Here is a 26,108-nt window from a genome sequence, read left to right as displayed (position 1 = left end):
AATGAAGGATTATTTTTCATTATCTTGTTCTACTCCTAAGAATCATTTATATAGAAGCAGAGTCTAATTATTATTGACTCATCTGCTTTATTTTGCTAGGGAAAGACAAGTGAATACCTACATACATACATATATACATACATACATATATACTCACCACCTAGATTTGATAGTTATCATTTTGCTATATTTATTTTATCATCCATGTATCCACCCATCTATCCATATTACTTTTTTCATGCATTTTAAAGTAAATTGCAGATGTCAGCACACTTTACCTCTTAAAACTTCAATATGCATATCATGAACATTATATTATTTTATAATAATTTGTATTTTTTGAGGTATAATTTCATACATAGAAATCACAAACTTAATTGAACCATTGATGAATTTTGAATTTTGATGTAATCCAAACCTCTATCAAAATATAGAATATGCCCTGGCTGGTTTGGCTCAGTAGATAGAGTGTCAGCCTGTGGACAGAAGGGTCCCGGGTTCGATTCCCATCAGGGGCACATGCTCAGGTTGTGGGCTGGATCTCCCGTAGGGGGCATGCAGGAGGCAGTTGATCAGTGATTCTCTCTCATCATTGATGTTTCTATCTCTCTCTCCCTCTCCCTTCCTCTCTGAAATCAATAAAAATATTTAAAAAATATATAGAGAGAATATTATTTCACTCAGTAAAGTTCCTTCATATCCTTTCCCGGTCAGTGCTGCTCAGGTCAACCACTGATCTGAATTTTTTCATCATATTTTAGTTTTACTTGTTCAGAATTCAATATGAATGTAATTATACTATATGCACTCTTTTGCATATTGCTTTTTTAATTTAGCATAATGTTTTTGAGAATCATCCATGTTGTTACATCTGTCAGTAGTTTTTAATTGTTTAGTAGTATTCCATTTTATTAGTATATGACAGTTTTTTTTTTTTTATTCTTTTGTTGTTGGACATCTTGGCTGTTTTTAGTTTGTTGTATATAAAGTTGTTAAGGCCTTACTTATACTAATTACTCGAGGCCTGGTGCACAAATTCATGCATCAGTAGGGTCCCTCGCCCTGGCCTGTGGGATCAGGCCAAAACTGACTCTCTGACATCCCCCGAGGTGTTCCGGATTGCGAAAGGGTGCAGGTCAGGCCGAGGGAACCCATTGGTGCATGATTAGGGCTGGGGAGGGATGTGGGAGGTTGGCCAGCCGGGGAGGGACTGTGGGAGGGCTCTAGGGTGTGTCCGGCCCATCTTGCTCAGTCCCAATCAGCCAGACCACAGCAGCAAGCTAACCTACCGGTTGGAGCATCTGCCCCCTGGTGGTCAGTGCATGTCATAGTGACTGGTGGACGGGCTGACTGTCTGCCCCCTGGGGTTCAGTGTATGTCATAGAAAGCACTTGAGCAGCCTTAGCATATCGTTAGCATATTATGCTTTGATTGGTTGAACAGCTGACCGGTCAACTGGACACTTAGCATATTAGGCTTTCATTATATAGGATTATATTGTACATATGTTCTTTATTTTCTTGGGTACATACATATGAGTGGAGTTTCTAGGTGATAGGACAAATATATATTTAGTTTTATAAGAAACTGCAAGACATTTTTCCAAAATGGTTGTGTCATTTTACACTCCTACCAAGATTTCATGATAGGTTTTTTTTTTTAATTGAAAAGAGAGTATTATTTTAATCGTCCTAGTGGTTGGATAGTGGTATTTGTGATTTTCATTTTTCTGATGACTATGTTTACTATTTCCTCTCTTTCAGACAGTTCGTCATGGTTTTCCTTATCAGCCCACAGCATTAGCTTTTGATCCAGTTCAGAAAATCTTGGCTATTGGGACGAGAACAGGTGCTATACGAATGTATCCTTAAGTTTTTGTTCACTACTTGCTATATTAATAACAATTACATTTCCTTAAGTATTCAGGTGAGTGAATATATTTGTAACCACATAAAAATTATTGTTTCTTTAGGACTAACAATTGTGAAAACCAGCATTGTCAGATTTTTTGGCCTATTTCTTTTTGTTTAATATTCTTACTAGAGGCCCAGTGCACGGATTCGTGCACCGGTGGGGTCCCTTGGCCTGGCCTGCGCCCTCTCCCAATCCGGGACTCCTTGGGGGATGTCGGAGGCCTGGTGCATGGATTTGGCCCAATCCTTGCAGGCCAGGCCAAGGGACCCCACTGGTGCACGAATCTGTGCACTAGGCCAATTTCGGCTCGATCTACGCAGGCCAGGGTGAGGGACCCCACCGGTGCACGTATCTGTGCACCAGGCCTCTATATACATATAAGATTTTTGCTTAATCTCTTCCTGCCCTCCCCCCTTTCCTCTGAGATTCATCAGTCTGTTCAATGTTTCCATGCCTGTGTGTTGAGCTTCTGCCCCCTGGTGGTCAGTGCGTATCATAGCTACCAGTCGAATGGTCACTTAGGCTTTTATATATATAGACTAGAGGCCCAATGCACAAAATCCATGCAAGAGTAGGCCTTCCCTCCCCTGGCTGCCAGCACCAGCTTCCCTCTGGAACCCAGGACACGGGCTTCCCTCACAGCCCTGGCTTCATCCGGGAGGTTGTTCAGAAGGATGTCTGGTCTAATTAGCATATTACACTATTATTATTATAGATTGCTTTCAGAGAGGAAGGGAGAGGGAGAGAGAGATAGAAACATCAATGATGAGAGTCATCAATTGGCTGCCTCTTGCACGCCCCCTACTAGGGACCTAGCCCGCAACCTATGCATGTGCCCTTAACCAGAATCGAACCTGGGACCCTTCACTCCACAGGCCGATACTCTATTCACTGAGCCAAACTGGCTAGGGCTGGCCTATTTTTAATGTCTGTGAGATGAGTATTTATATCCCTTTTTTAATTCCTGATATTGGTAATTAGTGTCTTTTCTCCTAATCAGTGTGGCTAGAAGCGTATCAATTGTATTGGTTTTCAGAAGACCCAACTTTTGGTCTGATTACTTTTCTGTATTGTTTTTCTATATTCTGTTTCATTGATTTTACTTTGATTTTTAAAATTTCCTTATTTTGCTTAACTTTGGGTTTAATTGTATCTTTTTCTGGTTTCTTAAAGTGGAAATTGAGGTCACTGATTTGAGAACTTTTCTTCTTTTCTAAAATATGCTTTTAGTACTGTATATTTCTTCCCAAATATTTATTTAGTGTCATCCCATTTTTTAAAATAACCTTTTTATTTTGACATAGTTGCAGGTTTAATTGTATCTATAAGAAATAATACAGAGAAATCCCATGTATTCTTTACCCAACTTCTAATAGTAACATCTTATTAAACTATAGTGTAATATTACAACAAAGTTAATGATATTGATACACTCAAGGTACAGACCACATTTATCATCACAGTGATTTCTCATGTTGCCTTTTTGTTGTTGTTGTTTTTAATCCTCATCTGAGGATATTATTTTCATTGATTTCTAGAGAGAATGGAAGGAAGGGAGACAGAGAGAGAGAGAAACATAGATGTGAGAGAGATACATGGATTGGTTGCCTCCCATATGCACTCCGACTTGGGTCAGGGGTTAGCCTGCAGCCAAGGTACATGACCTTGACTAGAATTGCACTCACGACCCTTCAGTCTGAGGGCCCATGCTCAACCAGTGGGAAAAATTGGCCAGGGCTTCATGTTGCCCTTTTTAAAAAATATGTTTTTATTGATTTCAGAGAGGAGGGGAGAGAGAGAGATAGAAACATCAATGATGAGAGAGAATCATTGATTGGCTGCCTCCTGCACACCCCCCACTGGCAGCCCCGGCATGTGCCCTAACCAGGAATTGAACCACGACTTCCTGGTTTATAGGTCGACGCCCAACCACTGAGCGCATGCCAGTCAGGCTTATGTTGCCCTTTTATTATAGTCATACCCTAACTCTCCAATTCTCCCACCCCCACACATGACTCCTGACAGTCACTAATTTCTTTATTTGTCTGTTAATTCTATCAAATTCTGAGAGTAGAGTAAATTTGATTCTTCAGCTCTGTTTCTGTATATATTTATTTTTCTTTCCAGCTCTATTAGTTTTGCTTTCTGTTTTTCAGGGCTCTGCAGTTTGGTGTGCATATGTATGACTAGAGGCCCAGAGCACAAATTCATGCACAGGAGGGGTCTAGCTGGCCCGGCCCCAATCGGGGCAGATCAGGGCCAGGCCTGTGGGGAGGAGGAGACAACAGGAGGTTGGCCAGCCAGCCTGCCCTGATTGGGGCCTGATCAGGGCCAGGCCGGCAAGGGGTAGGGGCCGCTAGGGGTTGGCCAGCCGGCTCTGCTCCTCATCGGAGTGCGGGGGCGATCGGGGGCAGAGCTGGCTAGGAACAGGGGCCGCGGGCCGATCGGGGTGGTGGGGGCCCATCAGTGATAGGACCGGCCAGGGGGAGGGGCTGCAGGTAGTTGGCTGGATGGCCCCGCCCCCCCATTTGGGGAAGGGGATGATCAGGGGTAGGCCGGCCAGGGCAAGGGGCCACAGGGAGGTTGGCTGGCCCCGCCCTCAATCAGGGTACCGGGAGCCGATCAGGGACTGGGCTGGCCTGGGGGAAGGGTCACAGGAGGTTGGCCAGTCCCACTCCTGATTGGGGTAGGGGAAGCTGATCAGGGATGGGGATGGCCAGGGGGAGGGGCTGTGGGAGATTGGCCGCCGGCTCCACTGCCAATCGGGCTGGTTCACTGGCCGCAGTGGGCATCATAGCGATTGGTCATTATGGTCGTTCCTGGGTTCCGGTTGTTGGCTTTTTATATATGTAGATTGTCATGTCTTCATGGTAGATTGATTCCTTTATCATTATATAACATCTTTATTTGTCTCTAGCAACTTTCTTTGCTCTGAAATCAACTTTATTTGATATTAATATAGCACATCCTGCTTTTTAAAAAATAATGTTTGCATGATGTATCTATTTTAATTCTTTTATGTTAAACTTACTATGGCATTGTATTTGAAGTGAGTTTATTATAGACAATATGGATCAGTTTTTCTGTTTTATTCTTTTTGAGGTATAATTAACATATAATGCTGTGTTTGTTTCAGGTGTACAACATAATGATTCGATGTTTGTGTATATGTTGAAATGATCACCACAATAAGTCTAGTTAACAGGCATTACCACACATAGTCACAACATTTTTCTTTTGTGTTTTCTACTATCTTAGTAACTTTCAAATATACAGTACAGTATTATAAACTATAGTTACCATGCTGTTAAATACATATCCAGATTTTATTTATTTTATAACTGGAAATTTGTACCTTTTGACCATCTTACCAATTTGGCCCACTTCTCAACCCTAATTCTTGCAACCACCCATTTGTACTCTGTATCTATCATTTTGGTGTTTTGGTTTGTTTGCTTGTTTTTAGATTCTACACATGTGAGATAATACAGTATTTGTCTTTCTCTGTCTGATCTATTTCACTCAGCAAGATCCCTTCAGTGTCCATCCATGTTGTCACAAATATTGTCCTTCTTTTTAATGGCTGAATTATATTCCACTGTAGGCATGTGTACCACATTTTCTTGATTCATTCATTCATCAGTGGATACTTTAGTTGTTTCCATATCTCAGCTATTGTAAATAATGATGAATTGAATATGGGGATGCATGTATCTCTTCAAGAGAGTGATTTCATTTTCTTTCTGGGACTGCCCCAGGGTCTGGGGCTGTGTATAGGGCCCTTTCAGTATCTCTGGGAGCACAGACAGAAATTTATCCTGTTTGGTGCCTGTGCCAGCAGGCCTGGTTGACACAGAACCTCAACATAGGCTGAGGCAGGGGGCTAATGAGTTACAGAGCCATTTCAGAATTGAATCTATAATCTGATCAAATTTGGTAGCCTTACCTCTAGGGCAGTGGTTCTCAACCTTCCTAATGCTGTGACCCTTTAATACAGTTCCTCATGTTGTGGTGACCCCCAACCTTAAAATTATTTTTGTGGCTACTTCATAACTGTAATTTTACTACTGTTATGAATCGTAATGTAAATATCTGATATGCAGGATGTATTTAGGCGACCCCTGTGAAAGGGTCATTCGACCCCCAAAGGGGTCGTGACTCACAAGTTGAGAACCGCTGCTCTGGGGGTTTCCACACTGCAGCTGAGACAGGCTGGAGCTGGTTCAAAAGCTACTTCTGAGTCCACAACCAGGACCAAGGTCTCTATGCCTATTTCCTGATCCATTCAAGAGCTTGACTCCTCTGGGTCCCTTGGTGTGACAAATCCAAATCCAAACTGGGCTGTAACCACATTCTCAGGTGTACAGAGCTATTTCCATATTGTTTTGGAGAGCTGGGTGTCAGTCTGCCTTCTCAAAATAGCTCTCTTCATTCTGGGACTGCCCCAGGGTTTCACAATCTACTTGAATCTAGTAGGCTTCCATGAAGGCCACTTTGTCTGTGTATGGATGCCAGATTATTTTTGTTGTGAGGGACATCTTATTTGGCCATTTTGCTGTTATCCCGTGCTATATGATGCAATTTGCATTAACAAAGACTAAGGTTTTTCAACTCTTTATTTTCAAAAGTTAGGATAACTGAAAAGCAAAATATCAGTTATTAGGTAAGTTAGTTTATTTTTTTCTTGTTAGTAAAAGTGCTAATTAAAATGTTAGAATCCTTGACTTTTATTTATATTAGACTTGGGAGACCTGGTGTTGATTGTTATTGCCAACATGAAAGTGGTGCAGCTGTCCTGCAGCTCCAATTCTTGATCAATGAGGTAAGGATTTTCTTTTTACTATTTCTCTCTCTCTTTCTCTCTCTCTCTCTCTCTCATACTGCATTCATTGATATAATCCAGGGGTCCTCAAACTTTTTAAACAGGGGGCCAGTTCACTGTCCCTCAGACCGCTGGAGGGCCGGTCTATAGCTTAAAAAAAAACTATGAACAAATTCCTATGCACACTGCACATATCTTATTTTGAAGTAAAAAAACAAAACGGGAACAAATACAATATTTGTATTTGCATGTGGCCTGCAGGCCGTAGTTTGAGGACCCCTGATATAATCTTTTTATATTTTGATTCTAAGTCAGTGGTTCTCAACCTGTGGGTCACGACCCCTTTTGGGGTCAAACGACCCTTTCACAGGGGTCGCCTAAATACATCTTGCATATCAGATATTTACATTACGATTCATAACAGTAGTAAAATTACAGTTACGAAGTAGCAACGAAAATAATTTTATGGTTGGGGGTCACCACAACATGAGGAACTGTATTAAAGGGTTGCGGCATTAAGAAGGTTGAGAATCACTGTTCTAAATGCTTAAAGACATATATGTATATAGTATTATTCATGGTCAAAGTTTTCCTAAAAACGGTACTCCAGTGTTTGTTAGTTTATTAAATTTTAAAAGAAAAAGTTGTATATCTTAGAAGATCCTGTTATTGTGATTGTGTAGAATAACTTATAGATTATTTACATTTTTTTAAATATTACTGAAATATTTCACTTGCTTCAGTGACCATAAAACTTTTATTCTATAAATTCTCTGCCCACCAACTTAAATTTTATAATCCAGCACTAGTTTCATGTTTTGTCTTTATCTTCCATGAAATAATCTTTTCACTTATGTACCTATGGGCTCTTTTATATGTGTGTATCTCTATGTGCATATGTTGGTATATGTATGAATTTGTATATATTTATTTATCCATAGCTATTATGACCGTTGTTGCCTACCCTACACCTATGGTGATTAGGAACTCCCTAAGACAAAATACTTATTTATAAAGTTCAGAAAGGTTGAAGATCTTCCATTAGTTGAGGGCTAATTAAGTCCATCTCAACTCAGATTTTTATTTTAATGGGAGATGTTTTATTTAATTTGGCCATCTCATAGCCTTTTATTTTTTAAAATATTTTTAATAGATGTTTTTAAAGAGAGAATAAGGGAGAGGAAGAGAAACATCAATGTGAGAATAAAAACATTGATTGGCTGCCTCCCGCACGCCCCCTACTTGTGATTGAACCCACAACTCAGGCATGGGCCCAGACCAGGAATGGAACTGGCAACCTTTCAGTGCCCAACCAACTGAGCCACACTGGCCAGGGCATAGACCTTTTTTTAAAAAAATTATTCTAATCCTTCAATTACAGTTGAGTTACAATATTGTATTACTTTCAGGTGTACAATATAGTGAGTATACATTTCTATAAATTACTAAGGGTTCAATCCAATAAGTCTAGTACTCCTCTGACACCATACATATTTATTATTATATTATTAACTATACTGAGTGGCCAGATTATCATGACCATCTGATGTTTGTAGGCAAATTAGCTATAATTTCGCACTGAAGTTGCTAGAGGGCCAGACCATTATAAATAGGGAAGCAGGTTGTTTACTATGACAGTAGAAGTGATTTTTTTCTGAAGATATGGGTTAACAATGTGATTTAACAGCCTTTGAATGTGGGATATATTTGAATGTGAGTGGCCAGATTATTATGACCACCCCATCAGTACTTCGTCAGGCCACCTTTTGCCTTCAATACTGCGGCGATTCTTCTTGGCATTGACTCCACGAGATGTTGAAAGGTGATGCGAGGAATCTGACACCATGCCTGATGAATAGCACTGTCCAGTTCTGTGATGGTTGTGGAACCAGCTGCCTGATGGCTCTTTTAACTTCATCCCACGAATATATATATGTATACATAACACACACACACACACACACGCACACACACACTAGAGGCCTGGTGCATTATGTGCATGGGTGGGGTCCCTAGGCCTGGCCGGTGATCAGGGCTGATTGGGGCCAACTCACCAAGTCCCGATTGGGGCCGGGCCAATCAGGGCCTGCCAGTCAGGGCCGGGGGGGGGGGGGCGGGGGGGCAGGCGGGGAGGGGGGGGGGGATGAGGGGTTGTGAGAGGTTGGCTGACCAGAGGGGAGGAACTGTGGGAGGTTGGCCAGTGATAGGAGATTAGCTGTGGGAGCACAATGACCACCAGGGGGACAGCTCCTGCATTGAGCGTCTGCCCCCTGGTGGTCAGTGCACATCATAGCTACTGGTTGTTCTGGTTGTTCGGTCGTAATTGTTGCTTAGGCTTTTATATATATAGATATGGTATCTGCCATATTAAGTGGAAAATAGCCTACTGTATTTGAAATAGGATTTATTTGTATTTGGAGGTTTTGTATAAAAAGAATCTCAACATTATTTTTGAAGTTGTACTGAATTCTAGTTGGAAAAATGTTTTCTTTTAATGTAAATTTTTTTTTAATTATAGATGAAACTTCTTGAACTATAAAAATAATCAAATTATACCAAATATACTTTTTAGGAAGAATATATACTTTTCAACTATAGTATATAGGAAATTCTTACAAATGAGAATTTTATGTGACTAGATTGAATTTTAAAACTACGTTGGATATTTGCTTCTTTGCAAAGCTATATAGTACATGTAGAAACAAAAAATTAAGTTTTTTTTAAAGAAAAATAGAAAAAAGCCTTAAAAGTCACAGTGCTGCTTATTATAATTACTAGAGGCCTGGTGCACAAAAATTTGTGCATTCGGCGAGGGGGGGGCGGGGGCGTCCCTTAGCCCAGCCTGTGCCCTTTTGCAATCTGTGACCCCTCAGGGGATGATCACCTGCTGGCTTAGGCCTGCTCCTCGGGGGATTGGGCCTAAGCTGGCAATCAGACATCCCTCTGGCAGCCAGGCAGCCCTTGGGGGATGTCCACTTGCCAGCGGGGAGCAGACCTAAGCTGCAGTCGGACATCCTTAGCGCTGCTGAGGAGTCAGGAGAGGCTCCCACCACCACCGCTGTACTGGCAGCCATCAGCCTGGCTTGTGGCTGAGCAGAGCTCCCCCATGTGGGAGTGCACTGACCACCAGGGGGCAGCTCCTGCATTGAGCGTCTGCCCCCCAGTGGTCAGTGTGTGTCATAGTGACCAGTCATTCCCAGTCTTTCTGCTGTTAGGGTCAGTTTGCATATTACCCTTTTACTATATCGGATAGAGGCCTGGTGCATGGGTGGGGGCCAGCTGGTTTGCCCTGAAGGGTGTCCCAGATCAGGGTGGGGGTTTCACGTGGGTGCCTGGCCAGCCTTGGTGAGGGGCTGATGGCTGTTTGCAGCTGGTCACACCCCGTTCAGGGTGGGGTCCCCACTGGGGTGCCTGGCCAGCCTGGATGAGGGGCTGATGGCTATTTTCAGGCTGCCCGCACCTCCTTTAGGTTGGGGGTTTCCACTGGGGTGCCTGGCCAGCCTGGGTGAGGGGCTGAGGGCTGTTTTCAGGCTGGCCAAACCGGGGACGGAAGCTCCCAGCCTCTCCTTTTTTTTTTTTTTTTCTCTGTTTTTATTCTGGGATTTATTTACTTTCTATAATTGAAACTTTGTTGCCACTCCAGCTCTGAGGCCAGGGCCTGCTGAAAGCAGGTATCTGGGGTTTGTTTAGCTTCTATAATTGCAACTTTGTTGCTTTTGGAGCTGTTGCTTTCGGAACTCAGAGCCGGGCCACAGCAGGGAGGAAGCTTGGCTTTCTCCATCACTGGAGCAAGCAAGCCTCCTGCTCATTTCAGCTGCGTGGCTGCCAGTTGCCATATAGGTTGGGTTAATTTGCATATCCTGCTGATTAGCCAATGGGAAGTGTAGCGGAGGTATGGTCAGTTACCATGTTTGTCTATTATTAGATTATATTCCTTTCTATTGGTATATGCATATTCCTTGAGCTAGTCATCCTGATTAATCCCTATGCAGAGTTACTTGTTTCTTCCATTTCAGCATTCTTATCCTTCCTGATTGAAGTATGTGCAGTTGAACTTCCTTGTATTTCTAGGTTATATAGATACAAATAACTCTTCAAGCAGTGAAAAATTCAGTAAATTAGTTTGCTGTTTTTCCTTCACAAAAATTCCTAAGTTAAATAAATCACTTGCTAAATTTGTCTTCTTTTTATTCCAGGGTGCTTTGGTCAGTGCAGGTTCAGATGATACACTTCATTTGTGGAACCTTAGACAAAAAAGACCAGCTATTCTTCATTCTCTTAAATTTAATCGAGAACGGTAAGAATGTGTGAGTTAAACAATTTATTAATGTACAATAAAATTATTTCCTGAATAAATTATAGGTTAACTTTTCAAAGATCTTTTTTCATAATCTTAATAGCTAGAAATAACCTAATGTTTATGATTATTTTATAATAGTTAATTTTCATACAAAATTCATAGGTCATATAGATTTAGTCATCTACTAACGGATAACTTCTAACATTTTTGTTCTCCTTGCTAAAAAACCAGCGTTCTGGAAAGGGATCTGAGACTGTTAAGCCACAAGGTGTACCTAAAAGTTAAAAAACAAAACCTTTTTTTCTTTTAAATGTCTAAAGAGCCCAAAATTGATCCTTCTTTTTTTACTGCTGCATGGTATTCCATGGTGTAAATGTACCACAGCTTTTTTACCCCCTTATCTATGATGGGCACTTAGGCTGTTTCTAGATCTTAGCACTTGTAAATTGTGCTGCTGTGAACAAAGGGGTGCATACATCCTTTCTGATTGGTGTTTCAGGTTTCTTGGGATATATTCCTAGAAGTGGGATCACTGGGTCAAATGGAAGTTCCATATTTAATTTTTTGAGGGAATTCCATACTGTTTTCCATAATGAATGCATCAGTCTGCCATTATGTCTGTCAGCAGTGTACTAGGTTTCTGTTTTCTCCATATCCTCACCAACCCTTATCATCTGTTGATTTGTTGACAGGTGTGAGGTGATACCTCATTGTTTTTGCTAAGCAACATAAGCCAGTCAGAGAAAGAGAAAGACAAGTATCACATGATCTCACTCATAGGTGGAATCTAATAAAATAAACTGTTTAACAAAATAGATCCAGAGATATAGAATCATGGAACAGATTGTTGAACCTCAAAGGAAAGGCAGGGTGGGTGGGTGTGAAGAGATCAATCAAAGAACTTGTGAGCTTTTATGCATAACCCATGGACACAGAGATTAGGGTAGTGGAGGCCTAGGATGGAGGTGGTGGGAGGCAGGCTAAAACAAAATAAGAAAAATATATCCTCGGGTGAGAATTGAAAAAGAAAAAGTACAAAATTGAAAAAAAATACAAATCTATTATAAGCGCTTCTCACCTGTGGGGGGAAAAATGTACAAACTTGAATTTACTTCCAATAGCTTGGTCTCGTGCTCAGAAAACATAAAGGCTTATTATGAAACTCCAACCCGTAGTCTGCAGATAGAGAAAGGGTGTCACTTGGACCTACCAGCCAGTGCTTAATTATCTCAATTGAGGTGGATTTAATTGGAAGTAACATAAAAATGCAAGCTGACAGATTTTGGAAAAATTTAAATCATAGGAACTTTGTATGTGTTGCCTATTTCAATGCTTACAAAAATATGATATATATCTTTTTAAAAAAGAAATGCATTATCTTAAATTTGAGAATAAACATTGACACTCTTGAGTAGAGAATAATCATTCACTATCACAATTTGTACTATAAACTAGAGGCCTAGTGCACGAAATTCATGCACGGAGGGGGATGTCCGACCGTGGGATTGGGCCTAAACAGGCTATCAGACATTCCTCTCGCAATCCAGGACACTGGCTCCTAACCACTCACCTTCTTGCCTGCCTGCCTAATGCCCCCAACTGCCCTCCCCTGCTGGCTTGATCTTGCCCCAAACTGCCCTCCCCTGCCGGCCTGGTCGCACCCCCAACTGCCCTCCCCTGCTAGCCTGGTTGCACCCCCAACTGCCCTCCCCTCCCAGCCTGATCTCGCCCCTAATTGTTCTCCCCTGCCAGCCTGATCTTGCTCCTAACTGCTTCTGCCTCGGCCTCCACCACCATGGCTTTGTCAGGAAGGAAGTCGGATGACAGCCGGTTGACCCGGTCTAATTAGCATATTATCCTTTTATTAGTATAGACTAGAGGCCCGGTGCACAAAAATTTGTGCACTTGGGTGGGTCCCTCAGCCCGGCCTGTTCCCTCTTGCAGTCTGGGGCCCCTTGGGAGCCCCTTTCCCTGGCTGCTGGCACCAGTTTTCCTCTGGTGCCCGGAACCCAGGCCTTTGCTCTTTGCTGGGAGGGGCTGGTGCAGCGGGCTTCGCTCTTCGCTCGCTGCTTGGGTCCCGGGGGCGGGGCCAGCACAGGCAGGGCTGGCACAGCGGGCTTCCCTCTTCGCTCGCCACACCGGCCTTCGCTCGCTGCTCCTGCCTGGGGCCAGCAGGCTTCGCTCCATCGCTTGGCGCCTACATATGCAAATTAGCCGCCATCTTTGTTGGCAGTTAATTTGCATATTGTGCTGATTAGCCAATGGGAAGCGTAGCAAAGGTACGGTCAATCACCATGTTTGTCTATTATTCTATTAGATTTTAGTGTTTTTTCTTTATTTATTAAAGCACCTTCAGCCCTAAGATAGCAACCAGCCTTTGTTTTTTGAGAATTAGATATTTCAGCTTCTTTGAATGGATGACTCCTGTCAAATCTGATTTTAAACCTAAATATGGAAGAGAAACCTCCATATTTCAGTGCATGATCTGAAAAATGAATAAGGCCAAACATTCACCTTTTATGCATATTAACAGCCCTTGCTATCATTAATCATAAATTGTCTAATGTTGGGGAAAGCATAGAGACATTTTGTATGGCTTTCAAGTAAAATTCAATATGAAGGTTATGATATACAGACCTTAAATTACTTGTATTTACAAGAGTTTATTTTTTCTATCTGTGGTGTTATGCTTCATATTTCTCTAGTGTCCTTGATTTGTCTCCTTTGATTTTTGGTTTTCCTAATAACTTTTTTTTTTTAAATGAGGTGTTTTTTCCAATGCAGTCTTGATTGCATTCTTTTTTTAAAAAAATATATTTTATTGATTTTTTACAGAGAGGAAGGGAGAGAGATAGAGAGTTAGAAACATCGATGAGAGAGAAACATCGATCAGCTGCCTCCTGCACACCCCCTACTGGGGTTGTGCCAGCAACCCATGTACATGCCCTTGACCGGAATCGAACCTGGGACCTTTCACTCCGCAGGCCAATGCTCTATCCACTGAGCCAAGCTGGCTTTGGCCCTAATAACTTTTTATATTGAGATTTTGGGGTTGTAGTTTTTCCCGAGACTTCAATTCTCTTCTAGCAGCAGTAAAGGAATTGATTTTCAGTTTATTAGGCCTTTCTCTTCTATATTTTAACCATTGAGTTTTGAGAATTTTACATTTTATTCTAGATAAATTTTCTAGTCCTTTGTTGGATATGTAGTTTGCAAATATTTTCTTCCAGTCAATAGTGTATCAAGACCCTTTTAATAGGGTCTTACATAGAGAAAATATTTTAAATTTTTATGAAGCCCAATTTATTAATTCTTTCATTATGGACCATACTTTTACATAAAATCTAAAAGTTTGTTGCTTAGTCCTAGTTCCCAAGAAGTTTCTCCTATTTTAAAGAAGTTTTATATTTGATATGTAAATGTATGCTCTGTTTTGAGTAAATTTTTGTGTAAGGTTTGAAGTGTAGCTGGAGATTTATTTTTGTCTCAGTAGATATTCAGTTCTCCACTACCATTTGTTTACCTCTTTCATTCAGTTGCCTCACACATTTGTCAAAAGAATGTTGGATATATTAAGTGGGCTTATTTTTCTGTGTTCTCTTTCTGTTCAATTGATCTATGTGTCTATTCCTCTGCCAATGCCCCACGATTTTGATTATTGTAGGTATATATTAGGTCTTGAAATTGGATAGACTGATGCCTCCTACTTTATTCTTCTTTTTCCCAAATGCTTTAGCTATTCTAGTTTCTGTGCCTTTTCAGACAAATTTTAGAATAAGCATATCTACAAAAATGTATTTTCAGAGTTTTATGAAAGCATGAGTTAACATTTTTATTATATTGAATATTAAAATCCATGAACAAAGTATATCTCTTAGATCTTTTATTTTTTCATGTGGGTTTTGTGGGTTTTAGCATATAAGTTATATAATTGCTTTTTATATTTCTGTCTCAGTATATTGTATTTTAAGTGATTTTAAATGGTACTGCACTTTAAATTTCAGCTTTCACATGTTTCATGTAAATATATAGAAATACAATTGAGTTTTATATGTTTATCTTTCTTATATGATGAAATGTTGCTGAACTCATATTAGTTCTAAGAGATTTTTTATAGATTTCTTGGGATTTTCTAAATAGACCATCATGTATGTCATTTGCAAATAGGGAAGTTTTCTTTCTCTCCGACCTGCATGCCTTTATTTCCTTTCTTGCACTGGCTAGAACTTCCAATATTATGTTTAAGAAGAGTATTCTTCACTGCCTCCACCTTTATTGAGTTATAATAGACAAAAAAAATGAATGTCTTTAAATTAGACAGTTTGTTTTTCTTTTAAAAAATATTTTTATTGATTTCAGAGAGGAAGGGCAAGGGGGAGAGAGATAGAAACATCAATGATGAGAGAGAATCATTGATCAGCTGCCTCCTGCATGGCCCACACACTAGGGATTGAGCCCAAAACCCAGGCATGTGCCCCAACTTGCCGGAAGCTGGTCCATCCTTGCTGCTTGACACAGTCGCTGCAGGAAAGAAACATCTGCACAGCATATGTTTCAAGGGACCTGGCGTATATAGCATACTGTTCTTAATATGTTTGCTCCCCTTAGCGCTGTGTGTTTTAACCAAGGTCACCTCTCTGAGAAAGGTTGTTTCCCCAGGTAGGAATTTTTCCCTGAAGTCAGGGAGGGGATGCCTCTCCTAGAAAGGTTGTTTCCCCAGGTAGGAATTTTTCCCTGAAGTCAGGGAGGGGATGAAACTCCTTAACTAAGTGCCAGGCAGGTAGTTAATCACTACAAACAATCATGCTTAAGCTACATAATCTTTACTCCCTGGAATGGAGATAAGAAACGCCCTAACCTTTGTAATAGAAATTGACAGGATTAAAATCAACTGGGATAAATACGGATGTAACAAGACAATAAACGGCAGAACCTCTCTGGAGATGGAGACCAGAACTTGGCTGGAGATCCTGGCTAGGCTGCTAATCAACTGAACGCTGTCTCCGTGTCATTCCTTCTTCGCCGACTCCGTCTACGCCTTTGGGAACCCCTGGACCTGCTGGGGTTGGACCCCGGCACCAACTGGGAATCGAACCATGACCTCCTGGTTTATAGGTCAACGCTTAACCACTGGGCAACACTGGCAGGGTCTGGTTTTCTTTTTTATTGTCTTTATCTGATTTTGCTCTCAGGTAATCTTATCTTCATAGAATGAATTAGGAAGTTTTCTCTAGTGTTTCTGGAAAAGATTGTTAGAATTGCTAATTGTTTTTAAATGTTTGCTAGAATTCTCTAGTGATGAAACCATTTGAGCCTGCAGATTTATTTCTTTTATGAAATGTAAAATTATTAATTTTGCTTAATTGTTTCAGCACTAATCAATCTATTTCAGATTTGGAGAGATGGTCTAATCCAGCCGTGGGCAAACTACGGCCCGCGGGCCGAATCCGGCCCGTTCGGCTGTTCTATCCGGCCCGCAGAGCCGAAAGAGTGGAGGGTTCTCTTGCTCTCCCCTCCGCTCCTTCACCAGCAGCAGTGTTAACATGGCAACGTCAGGAAACACGGCTGCAGCTCCTTCTTCTGAGTGGGCAGATTTATATTCGCCCATTCAGTAGAAGGAACTGAAAGGGCGAGTGGTCGAGGGGCCTACGTGGGCCCGCCGCCGGGCCCCATGAGGCACAGCCTGACCACGCTGCTGGCGGCCTCAGGCACCGACTCCCCAGCCCACGGCGGGAGCCCGGCGCAGGCCACCACCTGCCCGCCGCCCCTGGACCGGACCCACGCGGCAGCGGCGGCGGTCGCATGAGGAGATGGAGGAGGAGGTGATCTCTGGAGCCCCTGGGGACGAGACGGAGGACGTGGACTTCCTGTCTGGGCTGGAACTGGTCGATTTGCTGGACCCCTGGCAACCGGACTGGCCCCTGGAGCCCGGGCTCAGCTCGCCCTGGGGGTGGGGGGGGCTAGGACTGTGCCCTCCATCTTGCCCTGGGTCCTCCATTTTTGGGGCAGCCGCTCTGTGCTCAGGAGAGTACCTTCTTCCCAAAAGCCCAGGCCCCCGCTGGCCACGCCTGGGATTTCTTTAAACTAACCAATGACAATCAAGGGACGTGCGTGCCATAGAGATGACCACATCCTGTGTAACAAGACCCGATTTGCACCTGGCCAATCGGCAGGGCCCACAGTCCCCTCCCCTGCCCTTACTATAAAACCCACAATCCCATCAGGCCTCGCGCTCTGCCACTGGGCTTACCGTTGCATCGGTGAGTGTGGTCGGGGAGCCGAACTAGTTCGAAATGAAGGACTCTTTGCTTTTGCATCGGACTCGCTGGCTCCCTGGTGGGCTTTTTGGGAACCTTGAAATCTGGGCACAACAGGAACAACCTCTCAATCTTCCAGAGGCTCCTTGTAATGCCCGTGGATGCGTTTCCCGACATCACCCTGGGAATGCGTAGACACGTTATCGTGGTGATGTAGGGAGACACACCCCTGGAGAGCACAGTATCAGAGCCTTTCTGAGGTAAGATTAAGAGCTCTACTCAAACACAATTTTTTCCTGTTCCCACATTCTGTACATCACAATGACTTGTTAATAAAACAACAAAGACTTTCAGCTGTAAAAATGCGTGCTACAGGGCATTTGTGTTAACATGCACCACTGCACATTAGCATCAACGCAAACTTGATGGAAACCTGTGTACCCTGCATTAACCCTAGCTGCGCTGCATTGCAGTGCTGCACCACACTGCAACGGCAGCACGGCCAGTGTGAACGAACCCTAATTCAGTGGTTTGAACAAAAAGATTGTATAGAAATGTGATGAACTAAAGATTTTATTATAAAATCGCTTAATTTCAGGGTTTCAGAAGTAATTGGACAAATGAAAAACTGAAAATCAAATGTTCATATCTAATACTTGGATGAAACCCTTTCCTGGTAATGACAGCCTGAAGTCTTGTACTTATGGACTTCACCAGATGCTGGGTTTTCTCCTTTGTAATGCTCTGCCAGGCTGTCACAGTAGGGGTATATATATAAATATCCTGCCATTTCCAGCTTTTAATAAGAAAAACTGTTGCAATGGGCATTTAAAAGTGGCACTTGGTTGTTTTTATAGAGTCCAGTGGATGCAATCTGACATTGATAATGGGCTCTTTCACACTATGTGCACTGCGGCTGTTTTTTTGCCAGTAACGAAAGTGCTAGTGGTAACTACTGGTTACCCATGTTTTGCAATGCCCTAGCAACTCCCAGACAAGTGTGTCTGGAAGACACAGCAATATGCAACTATGTGTGTTACCATAAACAAAGGGCCTGTGTGAAAGATACACAGGTTTCCTATGGAGGAAAGGGGTTGTTCTCTATGGTCAGGGTGTGCCTCTGTCCCATGTCTGAACTTTTTCAGATGATTTTGTTATATGTATATTTTTTAGAAGAACAAAAATGTTATAGTAGAGCAAATTTAATCACTTGTTTTTATACTTTACTGTCTTATTTTAGTAAAGAATTTAATAAGAGAATGGTACTGTTGGTTTTAGCCCAATATTAAACATGAGTGGACCAAAGAAAAGGAAAGTGGACAGTGAATGCCGAGTGTTTAAGAGGGAGTGGACAACAAAATATTTTTTCACCGAAGTCCGATCAATGCCGGTATGTCTGATATGCCAGGAAACACTTGCAGTCTTCAAAGAGTACAATCTCAGCTGTCACTTTGCCACAAATCATGGCAACTATGCTAGCAAGCAGTCACCTCAAGAACGGGAGGCTACTGCACAGAGGTTGATGATTACAGGCTCCGCAAAACGTCTTTCACAGACAAACTGCAATTCAAGAGACAACTACCAAAGCAAGTTTTATGCTATCATTCAAATTAGCAAAAGCTATCAAACCTCTCTCTGAAGGCGAGTTTTTGAAGGAATGTATGATAGAGACAGCAAGCAGGTCTCTGTGTCCAGAGAGCAAAGGCAAGTTTGAAAAACTCAGCTTATCGCGCAGGACACTACTCAGCTCTTAATTTTTATCCGAGGGATTAGTGACAATTTTGAAATTACGGAGGAGTTTTTAGCTATGGAGCCACTGAAAGGAAAAACACGGGGAGAGGACTTGTATGACCGGGTGTCTACTGTCATCGAGAAAATGAAGCTACCATGAAGTAAACTTGCTAATGTCACGACAGATGGATCTCCAAATTTAACTGGAAAAAATGTTGGACTGCTAAAAAGAATTCAGGATAAAGTGAAAGATGAGAACCCTAACCAAGATGTTATTTTTCTTCACTGTATTATTCACCAGGAATCATTGTGCAAGTCTATATTACAACTTAATCATGTTGTTAATCCAGTCGTAAAGCTTGTTAATTTCATTCAAGCAAAGGGACTTCAGCACCGCCAGTTTATTAAGTTTCTGGAGGAAACTGATGCGGATCACCACAACTTACTTTACCACTCTCGTGTCCGCTGGCTGAGTTTGGGCAAAGTTTTCCAACAAGTGTGGTAGCTCAAAGAAGAGATTGGTGCATTTTTGAAATTAAGGGGAAGTCTGACGAATTTACTGATCTGAGTGACAAGAATTGGCTGTGTGACTTTGCATTTGCTGTAGATATATTTTCACATCTGAATGAGCTAAATGTGAAGCTACAGGGAAAAGATCAGTATGTACATGACATGTACACTAATGTGAAAGCCTTTAAATCGAAGCTGATTTTCTTTTCCAGACAAATTTCAGACAGTCTTCACTCATTTTGCCACACTAGCCACACAGAAGGAGACCATCCAAAACGTGAAGAAATACAGCAAATCACTGGATGACCTGCATGCAGAATTCTGTCATCGGTTTTCTGATGTTGAAAAAATTGACCAGTCACTTCAACTGGTGGCCTGTCCTTTGTCACAAAACCCTGAAACAGCACCAGAAGAGGTGCAACTGGAACTCATCGATCTTCAGTCTGACTTTGTCCTAAAGGAGAAATTCAGCTCTCTTGAACTAAGAGACTTTTATGCTTCACTTAATGAAGCCACTTTTCCAAACATCCGGAGGATGGCACAGAAGATACTGGTGCTGTTTGGGTCAACCTATGTTTGTGAGCAGACATTTAGCGTGATGAACATCAACAAAGCCCCTCACAGATCCAGCTTAACTGACGAACACCTCAGATCTATCCTGAGAATAGCCGCAACAAAACTAACTCCAGACTTTGATGCATTAGCTTAAAAAGGAGACCAACAACACTGTTACCACTGAAGTTGATGTTTTAAAGACCAAAAACCATTCAACCCAGTCTACATTGCCATCTACATCTACGTCCTGGGCATAATTTGGAAGTTGCACTAAAGAAAATGTTTAATTTACTGTTTACACATTTTGTTCTTTTCTATTTGTTTTAGTTTTAAATTATTTTATTATATTTAAGTTTAATTTGAAAGGCTTTTGTACCTTTCCTTTGTTAGGCAATTTTATTTTGCCTTTGCCATTTTCAAATAAGGTATGTTATTGTGCTATGATTCCTCCATTTTTTGAAGTTTCAAATTATAATAATTAGTGTTTACATTCTTCTTGTTAAAATGTTTGAAATGAATAAAACTATTGCAATAATAAAAAAAAAAAGACCATACCCTTTTGTGTAATGATGTTTACTTTGACTTTATATTAGTTCACACAAACACTCTATCCATGCTTTTGTTCCGGCCCTCCGGTCCAGTTTAAGAACCCATTGTGGCCCTCGAGTCAAAAAGTTTGCCCACCCCTGATCTAATCTGTGCTTTGTGAGGAACTGGCCCATTTTATTTAATTTGTCACATATACTTGTGTAGAATTGTTATCATCATGTTCAAGCTTGTATGATCAGTCATTCCTTATTTTATTATTACTATTGGTAAATTATCTTTTCTTTTTTTCTTGTCTGTCTTGCTGAAGATTTTTTAATTTCATTGAAATTTTCAGTGAAACTGCTTTTTATTTCATTGATTTTTCTCTGTTGCTTTTCTGTTTTTAATATCATTTATTTCTGCTCTTTATTTTTTTCTTTTGTCTATTTGGTTTGAGTTTATTTTGCTCTTATTATTCTAAGCTCTTGAGGTGGGAACTTAGTTACTGATTTGAGACTTTTTCTCTTTTCTAATGTAAGTATTTAGTGCTATAAATTCTCTTTAGGCATTGTTTTAGCTGTGTTCCAAATTTTGATTTATTGTATTTACAGTGTCTTTCACTTCAATGTATTTTTTTAAATTTCCTTGTGATGCCTTCTTAGTTTCATCAGTTAGAAGTGTGTTGCTTAGTTCCAAGTATTTGGAGATTTCTCTTATGCTTTTAAAAAAATTGATATCTAGCTTGATTCTATTGTCTTTAGAGAACACATTTTACATGACTTGAATTATTTAAAACTAGAGGCCTGGTGCACGAAATTTGTGCATAGGTAGGGTCCATAGGCCTAGCTGGCAATCAGGGCCTATCGGGGCTGTCTCACCCAGTCCCAATTGGCAGCCAGCTGCCAGGGCTGCCAGCTACTGGATGGAGCCTGCCAGATGGGGCCAAAGGGATGGGGGAGGGACCGTGGGAGGTTTGCTGGCCAGGGGGAGGGACTGGGGGAGGTTGGCTGGGCATGGGAGGTTGGCTGTGGGAGCGCACTGACCAGGCAGCTCCTGTATTGAGCGTTTGCCCCCTGGTGGTCAGTGCGTGTCATAGTGACTGGCCAACCGATCGTTCTGGTTGTTCAGTAGTATCGGTTGCTTAGGCTTTTATATATATAGATTTGTTGAGGTTTGCTTTTTAGATCAGGATGTGGTCTATCTTGGTATATGTTTGTGGATGCTAGAAAAGAATACCTATTTCTCCCTAGTTGATCAGATTATTCTATAAAGGTTGATTAATTCCTGTTGGTCAGTAACTAGTGATTTATTCTTGCTTCCCACATGGCCTTCACTAACACAAGTCTATCATTCAGAAATTAAATATTCTATGAATTTTTTAAACTTCATTTTTATTATTGACACTATTACAGATGTCCTCATTACAACTCCCTGCCCTTGCTCACCTCAACCCAGCCCTCACACTCCCCCTCCCTCTGGCCATCACCACACTGTTGTCTGTATCTATGGGTTATACATATATGTTCTTTGGCTAATCCCTTCACCTTCTTTCATCCAGCCCTCCCCAACCCCCAACCACTGTCAGTCTGTTTCATGTATCCATACCTCTGTTTCTATTTTATAAAGCTATGAATTTAAATAAAAGTAGAAAATATTATTTCTTTTGCTGTAGGAGAATGAGAATAAACTTCTCAGAGTTTCATTTGTTAGGAATTATGATCTTATTTTCTATGAAACTGCAGAGATTAGACTTATTTTTAAAAGTTGTCTTATGTTTGGTATTTTACAACTAACTATAGACAACAAAATTGAGCCAGTTTTTTTGTTTTGTTTTGTTTTGTTTTTTTTTACTGTTTGGTTTCTTGATTAATAGCCCATTAGTTCTGTGAATGAAATCGAACTAAATTTTTACTTATCTGTTTAATTTTGTCTCTTGTGTTATAGTTCTAGCTAGGTACAGATTGTACAAAATTATCAGATGCTTTTCTTAAAGAAATTTTAATTCTTCATCTTTTCTTTCATATGATTTGAGGGTTTTTTCATAAAAATTCCTAAGTATCAGTCTTTGACTTAAGATGCTGAGGGGATCTTAGGGTAGCTTATTATCATCATAATTATCATCAGCAGTTTTGGGGTGACTCCATAGTGACAATGCATTACCCCCACTATTAACTTACCAATTTAGGTTCTCATTCTGAAACTTGAGAGTAAGTAAGCAGCATTCAGCCACAGAACAGTGTTCCTTATAGTGTTGTTTATAGATTATTTGTATAAGAATCACCTAGAGAAGTGCTTCTGAAACCATAATGTGTATATGACTCACCTGAGGTTCTTCATAAAATGCATTTTCTGATTCTGAAGTGGAACCTGAGATTCTAAGTCTACTAAGCTTCCAGGTGATATCCATGCTGCTGGTCTATAGACTTAATTCTTAATAGCAAGTACTGAGGATACTTGTTAAAATATTAGTCATATGTCCCATCCTATGGAGTCACAATTTGTGTAGCTGGAATCTGGGAATATGCATTTTAATGAGATATTTACTTATACTAAAGATTAAGAATTGTTATATAATTAAATGTTTTTTCTTCTTTTAAAAATATTTTTATTGATTTTAGAGAGGAAAGGAGGAGAAGAGAGAGATAGAAATATCAGTAATGAGAGACAGTCATCGATCGGCTGCCTCCTGCACTCCCCTACTGGGGATCGAGCCCACAACCAGGGCATGTGCTCTTGACACTTTATCCACTGAGCCAAACCAACTAGGGCCCTGTTGTCCTTGTTAAGAGTTATTAAAGAGCATGAGTAGGTCAAACTAGAAAGAGTGATGATGATCTGAAGAAAAGACTCTGTTAAATGTCCAGATTTCATGTATAGAAGTTATGGTTGCCCTGGCTATGGAACAGGTTCCCAGAGTTGGCCAGAAAGTCCATTGTGAAAATGAGGCAGAACAAACAAACAAAAGGGAATAAGTACAGTGTATCTCTGACCTTATAAATTTTCTTTATATTACTTAGTTGCCAAGCATCTGAATAAAAAGTAGATAATTTATCACCTTGAGTAGACAAACTCTCTGACAACTCTGAAATTTATGTTTTAAATCTACCTAATTTGAACTGAACATTACTAAAAAAATAACAACAAGCAAACAGCGTAGCTTGATAGAAAGATGGTAATTTTACAATCAAACAAGAATAGATTTAAATTCCAGTTTTACCACTTATTAGCTGTCAGTCCTAGACAAGTAAAAATAAATTTTTTTTTACCTTAGTTTTTCTCTTCGTAAAACAGAAGTATACATCTGACTTGTAGTGCTGTTTTCAGAATTAGAAATAATATTAGTGCCTAGGTTAGATACTTATTTAATAGTGGGTATTATCATTATGGTTTTTAACATTATACTGTTATTTATTCTATACCCTCACTAATAACTAAATGCTACTTGAGTATATAGTAAATTTTATTGTTTATGTACTATCGCTACATAGTAAGTTTAAGGAAAATTAATGCTATCATGCTGACCAGACATAAAGTTAGATATTTTAATTGTAATTTTCTTTCTTTCAGAATTACTTACTGTCATCTACCTTTCCAGAGTAAATGGCTCTATGTTGGAACAGAAAGAGGAAATACACATATTGTAAATATTGAATCTTTCATTCTTTCTGGATATGTCATCATGTGGAACAAGGCAATTGAACTGTAAGTTTGGACTTGAATATCACTTTATTGACCTTAAATATTTCATATGGTTATGTAACATATAAAATTATAGTTATTTGAAACATTATGGCTAATTTATGATTAATATGAGTGAAAAGTTCAGCCAAAATAATTAGAAAACATAACGGCTTTTAAAAATAGGTATTGTAGTATTAACATATGATAATTTTAGAATTTCCAAACACTACAGGTAATTAACAGTATGTATGCAAAATTTGGTGATAAAATATTAATTCTAAAAGTTGCACATGGAAATAATTCCATTCCTTATAGTCAACCTTAGTATAGCCACTTCCATTGATAATGACTAGTGGATTATGGCCACCTTTAGTTTTATGGAAAAATAATCATGATCAGTTCACATACAGGGTGGGGCAAAAGTAGGTTTACAGTTGCAAGTACATGAGTTTATTCTTGTATTATTATTAATTTCCAGAGGCCCAGTGCACAGATTTGTGCATGGGTGGGGTTCCTCGGCATGGCCTGTGGGGGATTGGGCCGAAGCCGAAACAGGAAGTCCAATGCCGCCTGCCCTTTCCCCTCATCCAGTCCCACTGCGCCTGCGGTGGGCTTGCGCCCAGTCAGCCCTGATTGGGAGAGCCTTGCGCCACCACAGCAGCACTCACCAGCTATGAGCCCTGCATCTGGCGCCCGTCCTAAGGGGGGTGGAAGCGGGTAGGACCTGATCAGCCCTCCTGGCAGGCAGTGGGATGCCCTTGCCAGCTTGGGATCAGGATCTGTCCTGCTGACATTTGCGTCGGTTGTCGGGAGCCACCTGGCAGCTGCTTTTATATAGTTTCTTCCTTGTGAAGCATCTAGGAGGGAAAGCAGCTGTGGTGCCCGAGGCCAACTTCCAGGAGGCCGGAGGCACTGTTGGGATCATGGTGGTGGCGCTGGTCCATTGGCGCCTGGCCCATTCTCCAGAGATTGGACCTGTAGGACTACTGAGGGAGTGAGTGGCTGCTGCTGGGGTGGTAGGTCGCCAGGACAGGTTGGTCAGCTGAGCAGCACTCCTGCTGTGGGAGTGCACTGACCACCAGGAGGCAGCTCCTGCATTGAGTGGCTGCCCCCTGGTGGCCAGTGAGCGTCATAGCGGGAGCACGTCATAGTTTATTTTAAATAGATTATATCACTTTCCATGAGAACAACTGTAAACCTACTTTTGCTCCACCCTGTACTTTTTTTTAAAAAATCCTACCCAAGGATATGTTTTACTGATTTTTAGAGAGAGAGAGAGAAACAGAAACATTGATGTGAGAGAGAAACATCAATCAGTTGCCTCCCAAATGTACCCTGACTAGGGATTGAACCTGCAACCTAGCTATGTGCCAAGACCAGGAATCGAACCCCAACCAACTGAGCCACCTGGCAGGGTGCCACCCTGTATTTTTTAATGCTGGAGCTTATTCTTCCTTTGCCTTAACATATTGTTATAGGTTCAAGGGAGAATAAATTTATTAATATTTTTATGTTGTGATGTATACAGCTTTTTGGGTATATGGTTGATGGCAATTACCACTTTGACTTTGACATTGATATTTACATTTCTGCATATGTAAAATGTGAAATCCCCCATATGTGAAATTGCATGGAATTCTAAGCGATCTATTTGTAGTATGTACACAAACAATTTTCCTGGTTAATCAGAAAAACAAATTTTCTTTAATAAATGTTTATGCTCTATACATGTTAGTTTCTTTTTTTTAAAATATATTTTATTGATTTTTTACAGAGAGGAAGGGAGAGGGATAGAGAGTTAGAAGCATCA

At 40.8% G+C, this 26,108-nt stretch overlaps 1 protein-coding gene across 1 annotated transcript in view; it reads left to right on the top strand.

The window, feature by feature from the left end:
* Positions 1-26,108, top strand: part of STXBP5L (syntaxin binding protein 5L) — a 233,931-nt gene that overhangs the window by 29,944 nt on the left and 177,879 nt on the right. Inside the window, exons 3-6 of the mRNA XM_081086880.1 lie at positions 1,764-1,861; positions 6,655-6,736; positions 10,933-11,033; positions 24,185-24,319. Of these exons, the coding sequence (XP_080943006.1) occupies positions 1,764-1,861; positions 6,655-6,736; positions 10,933-11,033; positions 24,185-24,319 (416 nt within the window). The remainder of the gene's footprint in view (positions 1-1,763; positions 1,862-6,654; positions 6,737-10,932; positions 11,034-24,184; positions 24,320-26,108) is intronic.

Source organism: Myotis nattereri (genome assembly GCF_964212035.1).
Source record: "Myotis nattereri genome assembly, chromosome: 3".
Classification (NCBI taxonomy): domain Eukaryota; kingdom Metazoa; phylum Chordata; class Mammalia; order Chiroptera; family Vespertilionidae; genus Myotis; species Myotis nattereri.
The sequence above is the reverse complement of the archived record's forward strand: the minus strand, read 5'-3'. Positions and strand labels throughout refer to the sequence as shown.